General features: G+C 36.5%; 6 protein-coding genes across 7 annotated transcripts; 2 read left to right on the forward strand and 4 right to left on the reverse strand.

Annotated features, from left to right (window-relative positions):
- Window positions 1–373: 373 nt before the first annotated feature.
- On the reverse strand, window positions 374–2,826 carry LOC109584868 (centrosomal protein of 44 kDa-like). The gene is made up of 6 exons (XM_020000766.1): window positions 2,630–2,826; window positions 2,395–2,542; window positions 1,238–1,961; window positions 1,115–1,194; window positions 790–898; window positions 374–747 (listed from the first exon to the last, which is right to left on the reverse strand). Exons 1-6 carry the CDS (start codon window positions 2,749–2,751, stop codon window positions 419–421), a joined length of 1,512 nt encoding a protein of 503 aa, XP_019856325.1. The 5' UTR covers window positions 2,752–2,826; the 3' UTR covers window positions 374–418.
- A 59-nt stretch (window positions 2,827–2,885) lies between these two features.
- LOC109584869 (protein kibra-like) lies at window positions 2,886–5,211 on the forward strand. The gene is made up of 8 exons (XM_020000767.1): window positions 2,886–3,063; window positions 3,256–3,304; window positions 3,362–3,619; window positions 3,802–3,936; window positions 4,082–4,187; window positions 4,232–4,466; window positions 4,522–5,011; window positions 5,060–5,211. Exons 1-8 carry the CDS (start codon window positions 2,910–2,912, stop codon window positions 5,088–5,090), a joined length of 1,458 nt encoding a protein of 485 aa, XP_019856326.1. The 5' UTR covers window positions 2,886–2,909; the 3' UTR covers window positions 5,091–5,211.
- Window positions 5,051–10,086, reverse strand: LOC100638608 (kinesin-like protein KIF3A). 2 transcript variants are annotated; one of them, XM_003389061.3, is made up of 15 exons: window positions 10,043–10,086; window positions 9,846–9,996; window positions 9,493–9,636; window positions 8,998–9,139; window positions 8,425–8,615; window positions 8,052–8,191; window positions 7,673–7,870; window positions 7,076–7,346; window positions 6,778–6,937; window positions 6,569–6,641; window positions 6,354–6,461; window positions 6,179–6,289; window positions 5,916–6,095; window positions 5,531–5,757; window positions 5,051–5,244 (listed from the first exon to the last, which is right to left on the reverse strand). In XM_003389061.3, the coding sequence occupies exons 1-15, from the start codon at window positions 10,046–10,048 to the stop codon at window positions 5,154–5,156; spliced, it is 2,193 nt and encodes a 730-aa protein (XP_003389109.2). In that variant the 5' UTR covers window positions 10,049–10,086; the 3' UTR covers window positions 5,051–5,153. The 2 variants fall into 2 exon arrangements, 1 of the variants encoding a protein (XP_003389109.2); XR_002186207.1 differs by having other exon boundaries at window positions 5,155–5,244; window positions 5,454–5,757.
- Window positions 10,087–10,132: 46 nt separating this feature from the next.
- On the forward strand, window positions 10,133–13,514 carry LOC100638737 (transmembrane protein 184C-like). Its single transcript, XM_003389062.3, has 8 exons — window positions 10,133–10,507; window positions 11,028–11,111; window positions 11,465–11,667; window positions 11,770–11,844; window positions 12,055–12,148; window positions 12,202–12,314; window positions 12,369–12,468; window positions 12,563–13,514. Exons 1-8 carry the CDS (start codon window positions 10,253–10,255, stop codon window positions 13,118–13,120), a joined length of 1,482 nt encoding a protein of 493 aa, XP_003389110.2. The 5' UTR covers window positions 10,133–10,252; the 3' UTR covers window positions 13,121–13,514.
- Window positions 13,365–14,620, reverse strand: LOC100638865 (short-chain collagen C4-like). The gene is made up of 5 exons (XM_003389063.2): window positions 14,471–14,620; window positions 14,372–14,416; window positions 14,288–14,320; window positions 14,192–14,233; window positions 13,365–14,141 (listed from the first exon to the last, which is right to left on the reverse strand). The coding sequence occupies exons 1-5, from the start codon at window positions 14,532–14,534 to the stop codon at window positions 13,525–13,527; spliced, it is 801 nt and encodes a 266-aa protein (XP_003389111.1). The 5' UTR covers window positions 14,535–14,620; the 3' UTR covers window positions 13,365–13,524.
- A 2,345-nt stretch (window positions 14,621–16,965) lies between these two features.
- Window positions 16,966–18,268, reverse strand: LOC100638993 (uncharacterized). Its single transcript, XM_003389064.2, has 5 exons — window positions 18,141–18,268; window positions 18,047–18,091; window positions 17,963–17,995; window positions 17,867–17,908; window positions 16,966–17,745 (listed from the first exon to the last, which is right to left on the reverse strand). Exons 1-5 carry the CDS (start codon window positions 18,205–18,207, stop codon window positions 17,129–17,131), a joined length of 804 nt encoding a protein of 267 aa, XP_003389112.2. The 5' UTR covers window positions 18,208–18,268; the 3' UTR covers window positions 16,966–17,128.
- Window positions 18,269–18,852: the final 584 nt, after the last annotated feature.

Below are 18,852 nucleotides of genomic sequence, written 5' to 3' on the forward strand. Positions count from 1 at the left end.
AAGATTGTCTTGCTGTTCCTCGCTTTTTTGATATATCTCATTCTGTCTTTTTTGTTTTGTATTATCATCTCATTCAGTTGTTCCTACCATATATCATGTGATGAGGGTAACTCCCATTCATACAGGAATGCCCATGATGTGTGTGTACACACCTAGATGTCATTTTCTCTTTCCTACTACTTTCCTACATTCTGTACTAATTAGAGCAATTCCATATGCCTTGTCATTTCATTCACACTCATCCTCCTTTGTATTTTCAAATTTTAACTTTTAAAAACTACAACTTGTCTCTGACTCCTCACACAAATAGACTTCATTTGTTTCTTGCATTATTTATTATTATTAAATCTATACTTGCAGATACAGATACTAATAGAGTTGTATATAATTCTGTTTTAAAATGATTTCATGTAAAGGTCTATATACTATCATCATGAGAAGCTGCATGGCCTGTTTTGTGCAGCAGTTCTTTCGTAGAGCGTGCTCTAGCCCTCAAGCTTTGAATGAGTTGCCTTGTATCCTCAGGAGTTTGTGGAGCAGTTGCTAATAATGAGTCACTTGTACTGTGTGGACTTGTAGCAGCAACAGGTAGAAGTCTGCTTGAGCTATGAGAACTTGTAAAGTTGGTAGGAGAAGGAGAGAGAGTTGGGGTTGATACTGGTGACAGGGTGGGGTCCAGCAGTGTCTCTGTTTCTTGTGACAGGATGGGATGGTGTTGATCTTCAGTTTGGGTACCAATATGACAAACTAAAGAGAATTTGAGACACAATAATAACCTATACTGCTAACCTGATGTAGTTTTTGTGTCTTTAATTTTAAGCTGTGTTTCAAGTAGGACTAATCTAGCACTGAGAGTATGAACAGTCTCAGACAAATGAGTCATCTTATCTAACATTAGCTATAGAAATGAGAGAGAGACAGAGCTAAAAAAAGGATTGTTACAAAGTTCATAAAGTGTATACATTTCTCATTCATTGCAATACAATAATAGTACAAGGATTGTTAAATTTCATAGATTGCAATACAATAATAGTACAAGGATTGTTAAAGTTCACATTATTTCTCATTCATTGCAATACAAGAACAGTCATGCATGTACAATTAAACCACATACATTTACATCAACAGATGCTGTAGACATTGACTTTGGTAAGCTCTCATTTAGCAAGGCACCACTCCTAGAGTTGTGCTCACCTGTAGAACAAATAATAATAATTACTGACACAAAATTGAATACTTGAAATATCTACATTAGACTCCATTAGTGGCCTATCTTTATATATCTTAGTTCTTTTTTCAGATCCACAGTTATATTGTGGTATTACATTCTCCTTGTCCAGTGGCTCACATCCAGTAAGAGGTGTCTCCATTAGCTGAGGACCTTCCTTTATAATCACTGGAAGTGGAGCTTCTTCGTTACTGCTAGTACTAGTGATAAGGTTTGGTTGGACACTTCCTCTAAGCTGTAGCTCTTGCTCCTTCTCCTTCACAGGGCCAGTTATGTCTGACTCTTCTCTGGGCTGTGTCTCTTCTTTTCTAGCAGCCAGAGGAGCTAATGGTTGATATTTTAAAGGCGTTTGAAGTGGAGTTATGTCAAGAGAAGGGTCAGTTAGCAGCTGGAGTCCAATAGAGGGTGAGAGAGATGGAGTTTGAGGTGGTGAGGGTGGAATGTAGTCTTCCCTCCGGCTTAATGTCACTAGGCTTGATTGTTTTTCTTGCCAATAGTTTCCAATACCGGCCGAATCAGATAATGTATGGACGCTAGTACTGGTAATTAGCTTATTCCTAGGACCCCTTGTGAGGGGTCTGGGGTTTTTACTGGTTCCAGTGAGCTTTAAGTGCATTCTTTGGCAATGATGGAGCACGTCACAGGAGAGGATGATCTTCCTTTCGGCAAACCCATCGGAGAGGAATTTATCACGTGACAATTGAGGCCGATACTCAAAGACATCTCTCATAACCTGAATTAAAAATGCCATAAAAATTTGAGGTCAGTTCGGAGCCATTTTCTGATTTTGGCCCATTTTTTAAAATGGCCATAACTCAAAAAATTGAAGCCAGAATCAGCTGAAACTTTCTACATAGCATAAGTACATCAATATGTATCAGAAAATGTAATAAAAATTGGGGGTCATTTTGGAGCCATTTTTCGGAAAAAACCATGGGCTATAGTACGGGGAACTTTTCAGATTCTGGCCCATTTTTTAAAATGGCTGTAACTTGAAAAATTGAAGTCGGAATCGACTCAAAATTTCTACAGAGCATAAGTACAGCAATATGTATCAGAAAATGTAATAAAAATTGGGGATCATTTCGGAGCCATTTTTCAGAAAAACCATGGGCTATAGTACAGGGAACTTTTCAGAAACTTGCATGTTTTATCAATGCACATACCTTATAAAGTCCATCTACAAATTTAAGGTCATTTTTGCTGTACAGGTCAATCTCCATTGATGCAATGTGCTTGGCCAGAGGTAGTGAATAATCCATCAGTGCTGCATGAAGAAGAGGAAGGAAAGCAGAAGGGACACCTTGAGATAGACTACAGAGGAAGAAACAATACAATTATTATTATAATTATTAAAAATTAAAGTCTTTATTTATTTTTATTACATGCAAAATTGTTCACCTTTTGATGTTAGGCTCAACTGAGAGTTTCATACGTTCGAGTTCCCTCAATAACTTTATCATGTTGTTCTTAAGATCACCAGTTCTGCCAGAAGATAAAGAATAAGATGAAGCTGAGGCCATCTTTGTTTTGTTTGTATTCGACTCCACCCACCATATTTCCCGCGAAAACTCCCACCAAACCTGTCACGCCCCCAAACCTGCAGAGCCCAAGAAAGAACAGAAAATTTTATTACATTTACATGTATTTCTGATAGAAAGAAATCCATGTAAAAGTAATAATGGAGAGTGCTAGAGGCTCACGCAGCGTAAGACTGCAGAGGAAGAAAGCTGGGGGTGCAGGTGACTATCAGTCATTAGGGTTTAGTGTGAAAGGAGGCTGTGAACATGGGATTCCCATTGTTGTGTCAAGTGTAGAGAAAAATGGACCAGCTGGTAATAATATAGACTACTATTGTGTTCTCTTGTTTGTTGCATGCATGAGTATGTAATGTTGAATATTGCATACATGACGTCAAGTAATAATTAATTTGGTCATCATAATGCTGGCGTCAGTTTTGTGCGGCTTGCAAATTATAATAAGCATAATAAATGAGCATGTTGAATTTGTTTTTATACTGTTTTTAGCACTTTCTATTCGTCCTGGAGATGAAATACTTTCCGTTAATGGCATCAGGTAATACACTTCAGTTAAAAACCACATCAATTTTAAATTCTAATAAATATTTGATAGCCTTCAAGGTATCAGCCATAAAGAAGCTGTTACCTATCTCAGGAGTGTAAAGGGTTCCTCAGTTATTCTTCATATAAAATCGAACCCAGTACTGCAAGACACTTTCTCTTCACACCCTCAGGTACCATTTTCCTCATTAGTCTCTAGCATAAAGGAAGATGTTGATTCTACTGAAGCAACTGATGATGACCCAGCTCCACTTCCAAAAGGATGGGAAAGGAAAGTGGACTTTAAAACGGATAGGCCATACTTTGAAAAGTAGGACAATTTTTTTAATTTTTAATTACCGCATGCCCTTCCTAGATCTGCTCTTATAAATGCATGACTTAGCTCCAATTAAGTTTCTCTATAACATAATGATATACAATTTTGTCAATGAAATATCACCATCATTTTACTATGGATGCTCTCTACATTCTAATTAATTCTCTTTCTTGCAGTCATTACACAAAAACCTCAACATGGGTTGATCCCCGTTCCCTTTCCCCTCTTCCTCTCGATGACTACAACTGGGAAGCTCTGCCTCCTGGCTGGGAGAAGTTTGTAGATCAATATGGTGACACTTACTATGTAGAGTAAGTAAATGATTGATTGGTAATTCATGTAGGCCTTGTTGTAGCATATAGATCTAGTGATACTTGAATGAGATGGTATACTATGCATATTTTTAAGAATTGAAAAATTGCTTTTATAGTTAAGAATAAATATTTTTTATCTTAGTCACAATACACAGAGAACAATGTGGGACTCCCCCAGGGGGCTGAGAGAGCAAGAGCAATTGAAAGAGCTCCAATCATTTATAAAAGAAGAAAAAACTAAACTTAAAGTAAGCATGAAAAACACTGACACACACTGATGAACTGATAAAAGGAAAAACAAGAAGAAATAAAGGAAAAACGCGCCCTCATTCTTTGCAAGAGTGAAGAGTTGAGCAGTCAGAAATCTTTGGGAACTTTAGAGAAGACTCAAGAGAGTATTGACGCTGAATTCAATGAAGACGGTGAACCCAGTGGAGATATTGTTGAAGATATGATGATACTGAATGAAGAGACTCAGGAATTAGAAGCTACTATACACAGGACTCAGTATCAACTACAGGAACTGAGTAAGTAAAATGCATTTATTAACTGTGATGTATATTAAACAATCATGCATGTTAGATAACATATTAAGTAAGGCTCAGTCAGAAGAAATAGGTGAATCCAACGCATACAAAGGAGCTACCATCATTGCTGCAGATTTGAAAAGAAATGCCACAGAATTCCAAGAGCTTATATTCTCAATACAAGCACTTCTACTATCACTAGAAGAGCTACATCAATCCGACACCAATGAGACTCCACTTAGCTACATGTTGCAGTTACAGCAACCAAAGCACCAAACGAAAGAAGAAATGACTAGAACAACAGAATGGATACACGTCCTTGGTGACAAACTAACCGGAAAAACAAACACTGAAATGAGACTTGAGAACCTGATTCTTCAAATCCTGTTACCTTCAGTAAGACTATTATTGCAGCAGGTGACTGATTTGTGCAAAAAAGTGAAGGAGACACGTGTGCTTGTTGACTGGGACGGTATAGTTGGACAGCTAGTTAGTATGGACATGTCTGTTCTTAAGGAAGAATGGATTCATTGTGAGGATTTTAGGTATGTATAATGTGTAAAGAATGCTCTTTTTACTAACAGTTTTTGCAGGGAGAAGTTACAAAGAGTGACAAATCAATGACTTATAAAGAATCTTCTTTTCTATAAGATATTTATTTTTTAATTGCATTGTTTGCTCTGTGTGTCATGCAAAGTGTTTTTGTCTTGATATGAGTCCTCTTGAAGTTGGATACTGACTCTCACTTGATACAACACTTGTGTCTGATGATTTGTTCCTAAAAAAACAAAATGACTCCTGTTATGGACTCCTGATCAAAACCATAGCTGACAATTTAGAGGTGAAAAATTGTGGCGGGTTATTCAAATTTTTGGTAATTGGTGGGTTTTAATTGGCCAATTTGTGGCCATGTGTCATTGAGCATATGCACATAAATGGTTCAGGCTATGAAATGTCAAATTCACCAAAATTTTCCTTTTAAATTACCAGTTACTTTTGAGCTCTCTTATACATGCTATTTCCTCAAAACATCAAAGTAGGTTCGCTAATAATGAATACTGTACTTTGATTTGCTTGAAGAAGAAGGTGTGACAGACTTATTCTTTCCAATCTTTGATCTGGTGCTCTTTACAGTTGGAGCAGCTATAAGTCCATCAGGTGTCATGAACATGAAGTCCCTCTCTGTATTGTATGATAAATAACATGATAATGTGTCATACTGGACCGGTGGACGCTGAGGAACAGGGGCTGGCTCTCTTTGTATGCTATTACCAGCATATGCTATACCATCCTGTAATCAGTGAAAAAATAAATGGAATAAATATTATATGTAAATTGGCCCAATTTTTGAGCAACTTAAAAATCTGTAAAAAATCCAATTTTAATTGGAATCAACTCAAACTTCTACATACATGTATATGGTCATGTATCATCAATTCAATATCTTACCAGGTGCCATTCTTGTTCCTCCTCATCCCATTGTACATGCTGTTCAATGAGATCCTGGAACTCTTGCGGTATGAAGTAATTCATTATCAGTGCCTGTAGCTCCACTTGTTTATCAAGGTCCCTAATATCTTGCAAAAGATACTCCTTCTCTCTTTGATACTCCTCCTGGACTGCTATCAACTGAGAGAGGAATAAGGTACATTATAAGAGTACAATAGTAGATGGGCTCTGCATGGTGTAGTAAGTGTAGTAGATGAACTCACTTCATCTTTCATTGATTGCAGTTGCTTCCAAGTGTCCTTTAATTCGTGTGTTATGACGTCCCTTGTCTCTTGCAGGTTTGCTATCTTGACCTGATAATCCTGTCTCTCAACCTAAATAAAGAGTCATTATATATATACATGTACATGTACATTATATACATTCCTTCAGACTGACCTCTTTCTGCTTAAGTTGTTCTTTTAAGATGGATTCTTTCTTCTTCCTTTTCTCTAAATCTTTTCTCGACTTTTCCAACAGTTTCTCTTGTTTCTCAGTCTGTTCAAGCTGTACACATACACAAAGAAATAAACAAGTTAGATATGAATACATTTATAAGTACATGTACATGAACACTGCATATGCATGTATGTGTACATCAAATATTAGCATACCAAATTGACACCTCCCACTATAACTTTTGATTCTAAATCAGACAATCTCTTTTGAAGCTCAGCCTGTTCCTCTCTAAATGATAAAGTGACAAAGAAAACAGAAATAATATCTACATGCATATACATTAATTTTACCCATAAAACATACATGTACATGTAAATTAGGAGTCTCATAAAGCACAGATTACATGTACATGTACTGTACTTACTGGGCTTTGGCCAGTTCCTCTTCTTTCTTTTCTAGTTCTTGTTCCATCTTTTCCTTTTCTTCCTTAGCGACGTCTTTCCCAGTGAGAAGTTTCTTTCTTTCTTCTTCAATTTGTTTCTTCAGTTCAGCCATTTCTCTCGGAGACATTGAAGTCGATAACTCTATAAGCAAAAAAAAAAACGAAAAATAACAATAATACCATAGATTTTAAATTTAGAAAAAATATAAATTTGATCAGACTCAGTTTGAACTTCATAAAAAACATGTACAGTACATGTGTCCTCTCTCCATTTCTTTACCATCTTGTTTCTTCTTTCTCTTATTCTTTATACTTCCTCTTCTGATACTACCCTCCTCCCCCTCCTCTCCCTCCTCCTCCTCTTTCTCTCTCTCTTCCTCAGCCAGCATCTTCTTCAATTTCTCAATTTCTTTCTGGAACTCTCTCAACATGGCATCCTTTGGATCCTCGTTGATCCTGGCCTTGTTCTTAATTCTCTTAGCAGTGTCAGCGTATCGGAGGGTACTGAGGGTTTCATCACTGTTGTAATCAGCAGGCCCAATGTTAGCTATCTGTATGATGGAATAATGAATCAATGGCTGTAGTAGAAACTTAGAAAGAGTAAGTTAAATGTAACTCACTCTCTTTCTCCTTGAGGGAAATTTTAGCAAAGAATTTACATGCATACTTTTAACTTGGAGATCTGTATATGTACATGTAAATTTAAACCTGCCAATAGTTAATATCCTCAAGCTATTGGTAAGAGGTGATGAAATCAAACAGTCAAATTTACAAAATGTCCCCTTAACCAATAAATCCATCATACATACATGTATACAGCATTATAATAAAAATACATGCACATGTATATATACACATTATATTATTTGTAGCTTACCATTACAGTTTTTGAGTTGCCCCCCAGTGAGTCTTGAAGGAGCCTGGTCAGTTTACTGTTCCTGTATGGTATGTGAGTGCTTTTATCATCAACCAGAGCCGATATCACAATACCGAGGTTAGTGAGGGATCGGTTGATACTGGCCGCTTCATCTTTACGGACACCAGTAGCACCTGTCTTTGAGAGACGCTCTGAACCCTTTGAGAATCAAATAAACAGAGATGAAGTTACTGATGCATGTATGTAACTGCATGCTGCATGTACATGTACATACATGCATGAGTATTAAATTTTGTTTTGTCAAAGAGACTTTGTAACTGTAACTTTGTACACATACATGTACATGTACGTATGGTTGTATAAAGTATGAATATCTTACTGCTAGATCAACGAGATGAAGTTTTCCCATTCTCACGTGCTCTTTCTTATCAGGTCCCATCTGACTCTGTTCCACTGTTATACTGAATATTGTGTGGGATCTTGAAGATCTCTCATTCATATCCGTGGCACCAAATGCTCCTAAAAATAAAATAAATAGATAAAAAATAATTGAGAAAATAACAAGTTTTAGAAAAGATATACGTGTACTTAGGATTTAAGTAATCTAAATACATGTATGTGCATGTACTTATACAACAAAAATAGGTTCAGTATATTGTTCATTACTCTCTCTCTCTCTCTCTCTCTCTCTCTCTCTCTCTCTCTCTCTCTCTCTCTCTCTCTCTCTCTCTCTCTCTCTCTCTCTTCCTTACTATTTTTATTTCCAATGCTCATCAATTTCTCCATCTCTTCTGTGTCTTTCACTACAAATGACAGCAGATCCTTAACATACACGCCTACATCCGGCCTCTCTCTGATCTTGAGTGCTTCCTTGGATTTCTTGTTGAGAAGATCACGGACTTCCTCGTTGTATATCTCAAGGTAAGAGACTCTCACCAGGAATCTAAAAATGGAACAACAGGAGATAAACTTGCAAATCACATTTTCTGATACATATTGATGTACTTATGCTGTGTAGAAAGTTTGAGTCAATTCCGACTTCAATTTTTCAAGTTACGGACATTTGAAGAAATGGGCCAAAATCTGAAAAGTTCCCTGTACTATAGCCCATGGTTTTTTCCGAAAAATGGCTCCGGAATAACCTCCAATTTTTATTACATTTTCTGATACATATTGATGTCCTTATGCTATGTAGAAAGTTTGAGCCAATTCCGACTTCAATTTTTTGAGTTACGGCTATTTGAAAAAATGGGCCAAAATCTGAAAAGTTCCCTGTACTATAGCCCATGGTTTGTGTACAATACATGGAGCCATTATATACTCACTTCGTCTCTCCTTCACATTTGTGTATTCTTCCGAATATGTGAGCAAAAGAGTTTGGAATGATTCCTCTGGTCTCAGGATTGTTCTCGCCAGCCATTGTGTACGTCTTACCAGTTCCTGTCTGACCATATGCAAATATTGTACCTACACATTATACATGTACATGTATAAAGGATAAAGAGAGAGAGGGAAAGAGAGAGAGGGAGGGAAAAAGAAAGAGGGGGAAGGAAGACAGGGAGATGATAAAAAAGTAAGCATGCTCCAAAATCAAAGTATGTTTTGTAAGTATATTACATGTACATGTAATTTTAGTAACAATTTATTCCCTTTCAGAGATCCCGTTGATTCTTAGTACATGTATCAATGAAAATGATTCCTCATCAAGGATTTGGCTTTGCCCTTAACACTTCTAATGTAATACTTAATAAAATCCCTAGCTACAATTGCATGTGATTAATATGTACGTCTACATATATCCTTCTGTGTGTGTCTGTTACCATTATATCCTTCAAGGACAGCGTCCACTATTGGTCTAGCAGTTTCATTATACACATCAGCTTGAGTGGTATCTGCTCCAAAGACGCTATCAAATGTGAAGGTTTTCTTTGGTTCTCTCATTCCCTTAGGATCAGGCAAGACAACTAAAGAACAATAACTTGTAAGGTACTAGGTACATTCATATATTTTTGCAAAAGTTCTTGTACAAAATTTGATATTGTGGCCTCAAAAATTTACATAAAAACCCCAAAATTAAAATTCACGCAAAAATTTAAAATCCCCTGCTGTGTAATATTTTACATGTAAATTTTCCATTACATCCATGCCATTATAATACTCCTCAGTCCCTCACTGGTTATTTCTCCTCTGGTTTGATCCACGGTTACTATCGACTGGTGATTGTTGTTTCTCTCTGACTGGCTGAGTGGTCTGGATCTGACGGCAACCCTCACATTATCAGTCTCCTCTGGAGGCTTGGGGCTCACTACTGATCCTCCACCAGCCTATAACAGAAGAGAAAGAAGTAGGCAAAAAGAATAGGCTACTTACCGCCATTGTTTATTATTTTTTACTAGACCACACCTCCTGTTTCTATAGAAACATTAACACCACCCATTTTTAATTGACCACACCTAGTTAATGAATTTTTAATAATTCTGACTGTTTCATGTTTTTATAGACAAGACTTACTTGTCTTAAAATAGGACATTAGGAGACTTTTGGATAGTCTTTTGGAAGAGAATAAGCGAGAATAAGAGGATGAGAGGGGTCAAGCTAAAGTTTACCCGCTACCTGATGGGGTGCAGTTGCTCTCGCTGGTCCTGCTGGTCCCATTGGAGGACCTGGCTTACCGTAGTGGTCGTCATTACCTACTGTATAGTCCTGTTGGTGGTGCTGCCACTGATGATATACGGACTGTATGCTGTCGATGCCGAGGCTACCTTTAGTGCCTGGTTTATTGGCGGTCTTTTCACTCTCCTTACCATCCCTATCTTCCTGGCCAATTTGTTACAGGTTAACTTATGGGGCAACCTATTTAAATTTTATGTACATATATACATGTAATCAATTATTTGAAGTAGTAGGTTATTTTGGAGAGGATAGAAATTGATGATTTAGCCAAAATCAGACCTGTTGTTTTGATAATACACATGCTGTATCCCACATGACGCGACCATAAATTCTTCAAATTAAAAAACCACCAACTACTATAAATTTAACACCCTGCCAAAATTTAGCTCCTCTATAATCACTTACTGTAGGGATAGTACATACTTACAAGTATATAATATTTGATCTTAGCAGTAAAAGCATGAGGTACAGCTATTTGCATAGACCTTGCAAACTAGCAGTTGTATAGGTGGGCTGTTTGTTTAATGTGACCTCATAATCCAAGACACAACTCAATTTATTAGACAGCCCTTTTTGAAGTTTATAGATTAGTTTATGAATCGGTTTGTAAGGTCAGTGCAATTTGCTGTACTCTCTCTTTTTTTGTATTTTATCACAATTTTAATGTACTCTCTCTCTCCAGCATCTTTACAATTATACACAGCCTCATTTGCAAGCTTACATAGTGAGGGTGATATGGATGGTGCCTGTGTATTCAATCGACAGTGTGAGTTTCAAACATTATTAGTGTGTATTTTAACTTATTATATATACATTTAAATTATTGCTTATTTAAATTAATGTGTATTTCTTATACATTTAGAGACACAGTGCGTGTGGATTCTGTATGGTTTAGATTAGTTGAAATATTTACAAAAATAATCTTTATTTTGCCCTTTTGTGTATTGTGACTTTCTCTTTCTGTTTATAAATACTTCACGCGATCATTTTAAAAATAATAGTAATAGATAGAACTAAACCATTTACAAACAGCATAATGGTTTGACATTTTTGATTGATTAACAAAATATCTTTTTCTGTTTTCATATCTTTCTCTCTCTCTCTCTCTCTCTCTCCCAGTGGTTAGGTCTCAGATTTCCTGATTTCGCTATTCATTGGTCAATTGTTAGAGAATGTTACGAATCTTACGCTCTCTACAATTTTCTTGTTTATCTTCTAAATTTCATGGAGAGTGAGTATGATTTGACAGAAGTGATGGAACCACGTCCGCCAGTGAAGCACCTGATCCCTTGCTGCTGCTGCAAGCCATGGCCTGGAGGAAGGTACAATATTATATGTGATATAATGAAATGTGTTGTATTAAAGTAAAGTAATTTTGATTCAACGTATGCCGATTTTATATTATTTTTTTGTTATTTTTCCAGACGGTTCATAAGATGGAATAAGGTGGCTGTTCTTCAGTATGCTATACTTCGTCCAATTCTAACAGTTATTGCTTTGTTAGTGATACACACACACACACACACACGCACACACGCACACACACACACACATGCACACACACACACACACACACACATGTATACACACACACACACACACACATGTATACACACACACACACACACACACATGTATACACACACACACACACACACACACATGTATACACATTCAGTTTAGTTTTAGAAGTACATTATGTACATTAGGATTACTCAGTTGGCTGGTGTTTATGATGAAGGCAAAATAAAACCTGATGGTTCGTACGTATACATATCAGTAATGAATGCCATCAGTCAAGGAGTAAGTTATAGTCTAACGTGTTTGAAACTGGTTTGACTGGTTTTTATTCACAGCTGGCGCTATACAGTTTAGCTTATTTCTATAAGGGAACCCGGGATTTACTGAAACCTTTGAATCCTCTACTGAAGTTCACGGCGATAAAATTGATCATTGTCCTTACGTTTTGGTAAGTGATAGAGACAAAAAAACCAAACTTATTATTTATTATTATTATTATTAGGCAAGCTGTTATTATAGCTATTTTAGTAAAAGCTAATGTCATTAAGCAGAGTGAAGCATTAGCTAAGTATGGATTCAAGGATGTTGCAGTCAGTATGCAGGTAATACAAACGTGTGTAACATATCAACTACAAATTTTTCTGTCGCATAAATTTCATAGTATACAGTATACTACTCGTTTCATTCTGTTCATAGGATTTCCTCATTTGCATTGAGATGCTTGCATTCGCTATTGCCTTCTACTTCTTCTTCTCTCACAAACCTTACATCGACCGAGCGGCTGCGCAAGTCCCTTGCCTCCATTCTTGTTTCAAGATGGTGGACGTGAGAGACATTTACGGGGACATCAAAGAGAACTTTGTCGACCCGATCCCAGTCCCTCGTATTCCGAATCGGTTACCGGGACGATGGAACCGGGTAAGAGAGGGACCGGAAGAAAGAGAGGACGTACCTCTATTAAATACTGAGCTACAGACAGAACTAAAGAAGAAAGAGGAAGACAATAACAGAAACAGAGCAGCCCTCGAGAGAGAAGGGAGAGGAATGGATAGCTTAATGATTGTATCAATGAGAGAAGTTCCTGTAGAGGCTACTCCTAATAATGGAATCAGGCTGTCTCCAGTACATCAGTCTGATCATGAAGATGAAACTAATTCTTGTACATCAACTAGCTCTTCTCACTCCTCCTTTTCATCAGACTCTAATGTTCGTGAGCGTAGACAAGTCTCTGATCCTGCTGATGGATCACAATGAAGTAATGTAGCTTAGAGTGCATGGATACATGTATTATTATTATTATTATTATTATTATTATTATTATTATTATTATTATTATTATTATTACTATTATTATTATTAATATTATTATTATTACTATAATTGTAATTTTTCTGTGGCCCTGATTGCCACTTTTATAAATGTATATTAAATTTTGTATGTGAACTTATACCATTTTGTCACAGCCGCATATTAGCATTATCATATCTGATCTAAATAATTACTTTAAATGAGCTGCTAAAAAACTTTTTTCTAAAAAAAAACAAAAACTAACTTCAACAGAATTAATGACAATATATAAAAAAGTAAAAGTCCTAATATCAAAAAAGTCCTAAGTTTGTTGTCCGATGTCCGATATCCACAGTCCATAATTGAGGCTCTTAGCGAGTGCAGATGGAGCAGGTTATGGCAATATTAGCATTGTAAGGACCACAAGGGATTCCCGCATTACACTTTGGCATCACAAAGTACAGCAGTGCACCATCTGTGTTGCGATTGCTGCCATGAATCTTCTCTCCAGCTTCATCAATGCATTCAAAGACTGCATTTCTAGCATGGCCTCTATGCTCTGCCATCAAGTAACCTCTGTATTCCTGGGTCCATGAGTCTGGACAGGTGATCCTACCAGGCAACTGCATTTTAGTGGATTTGTCAGGAACATAACACACAGCACAAGGGACGTTCCAGTCGTGGTTACTCCAGATCTTGTTGTGCGATTGATACTCTGATCCATACATGAAAGTATAGTGTCCAGGGTTTTGATGGCTGAGATGTCCCACACCACTGGTTGGCATGCACACAATATTTGCTGCTCCTCCATGCTCACCATGTCCAGTGCCTCCAGTGTATCCAGCATAGACTAGTTCAGCTCCACTTCTGCAAGTTGTCTTTCCCCAGCGAGTGTATACAACTCCACTGCCTCTGGAGTCATAATCTGGTGTGAGTGTTATGACAATTCCTTTATCAGTGAGTTTGAGGCCAATGTTCTGCTGTTCAGCTATACAATGCAATCATTCCATAATATCATGTTGCATTGGTTGGTTATACCTTTATCATCTATTGCCTCTGCTTCTGTATTAGTGGCCAATTCTGTATTTTATAAGTTTTAAAAATTATTGCAAGGATAATATCTATTTGCAGTACCTGAATCAAGGTTGTCAGTTTCTTTGAATTTACCTATAATGCAAAATTGTAGATGATACTCAATCAAATACTTAATGTTCTTACTGTTTTCTGCAGCATCAACTGATTCTTCATTTTCTGTATCATCACCTGCAAAAAATTGAAATAATTATATTGAAGAAAATGTTTAATGCATGATCATACCAGCAGGAGTACAATAGCTGCTGCTGATCAAAAATGCAAAGAAAGCAACAAGCAAGATCTTCATTTTTAAATAACAGCAGTGATGGTTATAGACCTAAAAGAATCTGACTCTGTTCCTTTAATTGTCTATGCATAAGTTGCCTCTGCTCTCCCCTTTAAAGGCCATCACTCAATCAGTGGGAGTAGTTTTATGGCATGCAATTTCATCAAGTACACTTTTATACTGAGATATCTACATATCAACACACAAAACATATCTCTTTCTCAAATTGCTATTTCCTTCTGCTTTTCCGCATTTTAATGGATGAGTGCCAGACGATAATTGACTAAGTTCGTCCAGTGTGGGAGGATAAGTTTTGAAATGATATAACAAGTTACTATGGAATTCAAATTCTTTATATGTTTTTGCCTCTACTCCCACTAAGATGATCACATTAAAATACTGATCTACATAAGTGAGTTAAATTATCAAATAATCAATGATAGCAGCAAAGAAATATCCTATTAGTAGTATCACTTAAATCGTGACAAATTACATTAGACTAGACTTACAACGATCACAAGTTCATTATCACCACCAATAGACATACTATCAATCATGGCCGGGATTTATTATATTCATAGTGTATATAGTCTCTGATGTGACTGCACATAGCAATAGTTAAATATTTTTATGAGATCTTCCATTTATGCCATGAAGTAAAACATTGCCTTTTTGAATAGGCATTTGACTTCAAAACTGATACCTTTTATAATAAAATTATTATTCCTGAATACAATTATGGGTTTGAATAAAAACAGTTTAAAAACACCAAGACAATACTATATACTTATACATAGTGTCATTTCAGTTATTCGTCTCCACAATAGGCAAAGATACCATTGATGTCTCAATGAATGAAACTGATATTTTCCTGTCTCCATTTTCAGCATAAATGCTACTTGAAGCCTGAAAAAACATTCCGTATTGTTACAGCACTAGTTAAAAATGCATGTACATACCCTTCTTCCTTCTAGTTCTGATTTCAGCTCCATAACTTCATTCTACAACCAGTCAATCTTCTCTTTATCACTCACTACTGTAAATGCTCCACTTTTTCCGAATTCAACAAGTAGACGTGATCTGCAAAGTATCACACTTCTCTCCTTTGGGATCTTTATACAAGCGATACATCTATACAATAATAATAGAAGATAATAATGAAAAATCTCCTTGTTTTAATACCATTCAGTAACTATAATATGACTTGTATATAAAGGCTAGTTTGCAGGCAAGTGTACTTAAATCAAAAGTGTGTGCAATTTGACTTCAATGACTTGTTGATACATGCTTTAAGCTAGAGTTAATATTGCAAATTTGTTTTTATTCATTACTAGAGTCTATTTATTTATTTTTGATTGGTCATTCAATTTCTAAATTTACATTATTATTCATCATTTAGTATTATTATTATTTATTACTAGGCAAGCTGTTATTATAGCCGGCTCTTTTAGTAAAAGCTAATGTCATTAAGCAGAGGAAGCATTAGATAATTATGGATTCAAGGATGTTGCAGTCAGCATGCAGGTAAGCCATGTGACATACATGCAAAAGGGTGTAACATATACTGACTGAAAAATGCAAATTATGTGTTCAGTCTGGCTACTATAGATCTACTACTCATTTCCTTCTGTTCATAGGATTTCCTCATTTGCATTGAGATGCTTGCATTCGCTATTGCCTTCTACTTCTTCTTCTCTCACAAACCTTACATCGACCGAGCAGCTGCACAAGTCCCTTGTCTCGTAATATCTACTGGTATGCTTGTCTCCACTCTTGTTTCAAGATAGTGAGCATGAGAGACATTTACTGGGACATCAAAGAGAACTTTATCGACCCGATCCCTGTCCCTCGTATTCTGCTGAACCGGTTACTGGGATGATGGAACCATAGATAATCTATGCCGGAAGAGAGAGAGGATGTACCTCTTAAATACTGAGCTAGAGACAGAACTAAAGAAGATAGAGGAAGGCAATAAGAGGAATAGAGTAGCTCTTGAGAGAGAAGGGAGAGGCATGGCTGGTTTAATGATTGTATCAATGAGAGAAGTTCCTGTTGAAGCTACTGCTAATAATGGAGTCAGGCTGTCTCCAGTACATCAGTCTGATCATGAAGATGAAACTAATTCTTGTACATCAACCAGTTCTTCTCATTCCTCCTCTTTGTCAGGCTCTAATGTTCGTGAATGTAGACAAGTCCCTGATCCTACTGATGGATCACAATGAAGTAATGTAGCTTAGAGTGCATGGATACATGAATAAATGTATGCATTATTATTATTATTGTTATTATTATTATTATTATTATTATTACTATAATTGTTATCATTAAATTTTTTTCTGTGGCCCTGATTGCCACTTTTATAAATGTATATTAAATTTTGTATGTGAGCTTAATATGCTATTTTGTCGCAGCCGCATACAAAGTATCAGCATATCATATCGGATCTAAATAATTGTTTTAAATGAGCTGCTAAACTTTTTTCCAAAAAAAAACAAAACTAACTACAACAGAATTAATGACAACACATCAAAAAAAGTAAAAGTCCTAATATCAAAAAAGTCCTAAGTTTGTTATCCGATGTCCGATATCCACAGTCCATAGTTGAATTGAGGCTTTTAGCGAGTGCAGATGGAGCAGGTTATAGCAATATTACCATTGTAAGGACCACAAGGCATTCCCCTGTCACACTTTGGCATCACAAAGTACAGCAGTGCACCATCTGTGTTGCGATTGCTGCCATGAATCTTCTCTCCAGCTTCATCGATGCATTCAAAGACTTTATTATGCTGATGGCCTCTGTGATCTGTCATCAAGTAACCTCTGTACTCTTGAGTCCATGAGTCTGGACAGGTAATCCTACCAGGCAACTGCAGTTTAGTAGATTTATCAGGAACATAACACACGGCACAAGGGACATTCCAGTCGTGGTTACTCCAGATCTTGTTGTGCGATTGATACTCTGATCCATAGATGAAAGTATAGTGCCCAGGGTTTTGATGGCTAAGATGTCCCACACCACTGGTTGGCATACACAAGAGGTTAGCTCCTCCACCATGTTCATTGTAGAAACTACCTCCAGCATATCCAGCATAGACTAGCTCAGCTCCACTTCTGCAAGTTGACTTCCCCCAGCGAGTGTATACGACTCCACTGCCTCTGGAGTCATAATCTGGTGTGAGTGTTATGACAATTCCTTTATCAGCCAGCTTGAGGCCAATGTTCTGCTGTCCAGCTATACAATGCAATCGTTCCATAATATCATGGTACGATTGACTCCTGTGTATAAAATGTGTTGCACGCAACAAATGTTGCATAGTGTATGTTGGGCTTAATACTGCATTGGTTGGCTATACCTTTATCATCTGTTGCCTCTGCTTCTGTATTAGTGGCCAATTCTGTATTTTATAAGTTATAAAAATTATTGCAAGGATAATATCTATTTGCAGTACCTGTATCAAGGTCATCGGTTTCCTTGAATTTACCTATAATGCAACATTGTAGATGATACTCAATCAAATACTAAATGTTCTTACTGTTTTCTGCAGCATCAGCTGCTTCTTCATTATCTATATCATCACCTGCAAAAAATTTTGAAATTTGAAGAAATTGTTTAATATATAATCTTACCAGCAGGAGTACAATAGCTGCTGCTGATCAAAAATGCAAAGAAAGCAAGAAGCAAGATCCTCTTCATTTTCAAATGATAGCAGTGATGTTATAGACCTAAAAGAATCTGACTCTGCTCCTTCAGTTGTCTATGTGTAAGTTGTCTCTACTCTCCTCTTTATATAGACCATCACTCCATCAGTTGGAGTATTTGCATGGCATGCAATTTTATGAAGTACACCTTTATACTGCGGCAATTACATATTAACGCACAAAACATATCTCTTTCCCAAACTGCTATTTCCTTCTGCTTTCCGCATCTTAAATGAGTACTAATTGACTAGTCTTGTGTGTCTAGACTCTCTGACTACTAATCAGTAAGTTTGAAGTGATATTTCTAATTACTATGGAATTCAAGTCCATGAATTTTTTTGCTTGTACTTCCATTAAGTTGATCACATTAAATAGTGATCTACATAAGTGAGTAATCAGTGATAGCAGCAAAAAAATATCTGTAGTACTATCACTTAAATTATGACAAATTACATTAGACTGAACTTATGACGATCACAAGTTCATGATCATCACTAATAGACATACTATCAATTATGGGATTTATTATATTTTGTCTCTCTAATGTGACTGCACATAGCAATGGTAGAATATTATTATGACATCTTCCATTGTTATGCCATGCAGCCAAACATTGCCTTTTTGATTGCGCAATCAACTT

The sequence above is a fragment of the Amphimedon queenslandica genome, unplaced genomic scaffold, assembly GCF_000090795.2.
Source record: "Amphimedon queenslandica unplaced genomic scaffold, v1.1 AMPQUscaffold_13157, whole genome shotgun sequence".
NCBI classification, from domain to species: domain Eukaryota; kingdom Metazoa; phylum Porifera; class Demospongiae; order Haplosclerida; family Niphatidae; genus Amphimedon; species Amphimedon queenslandica.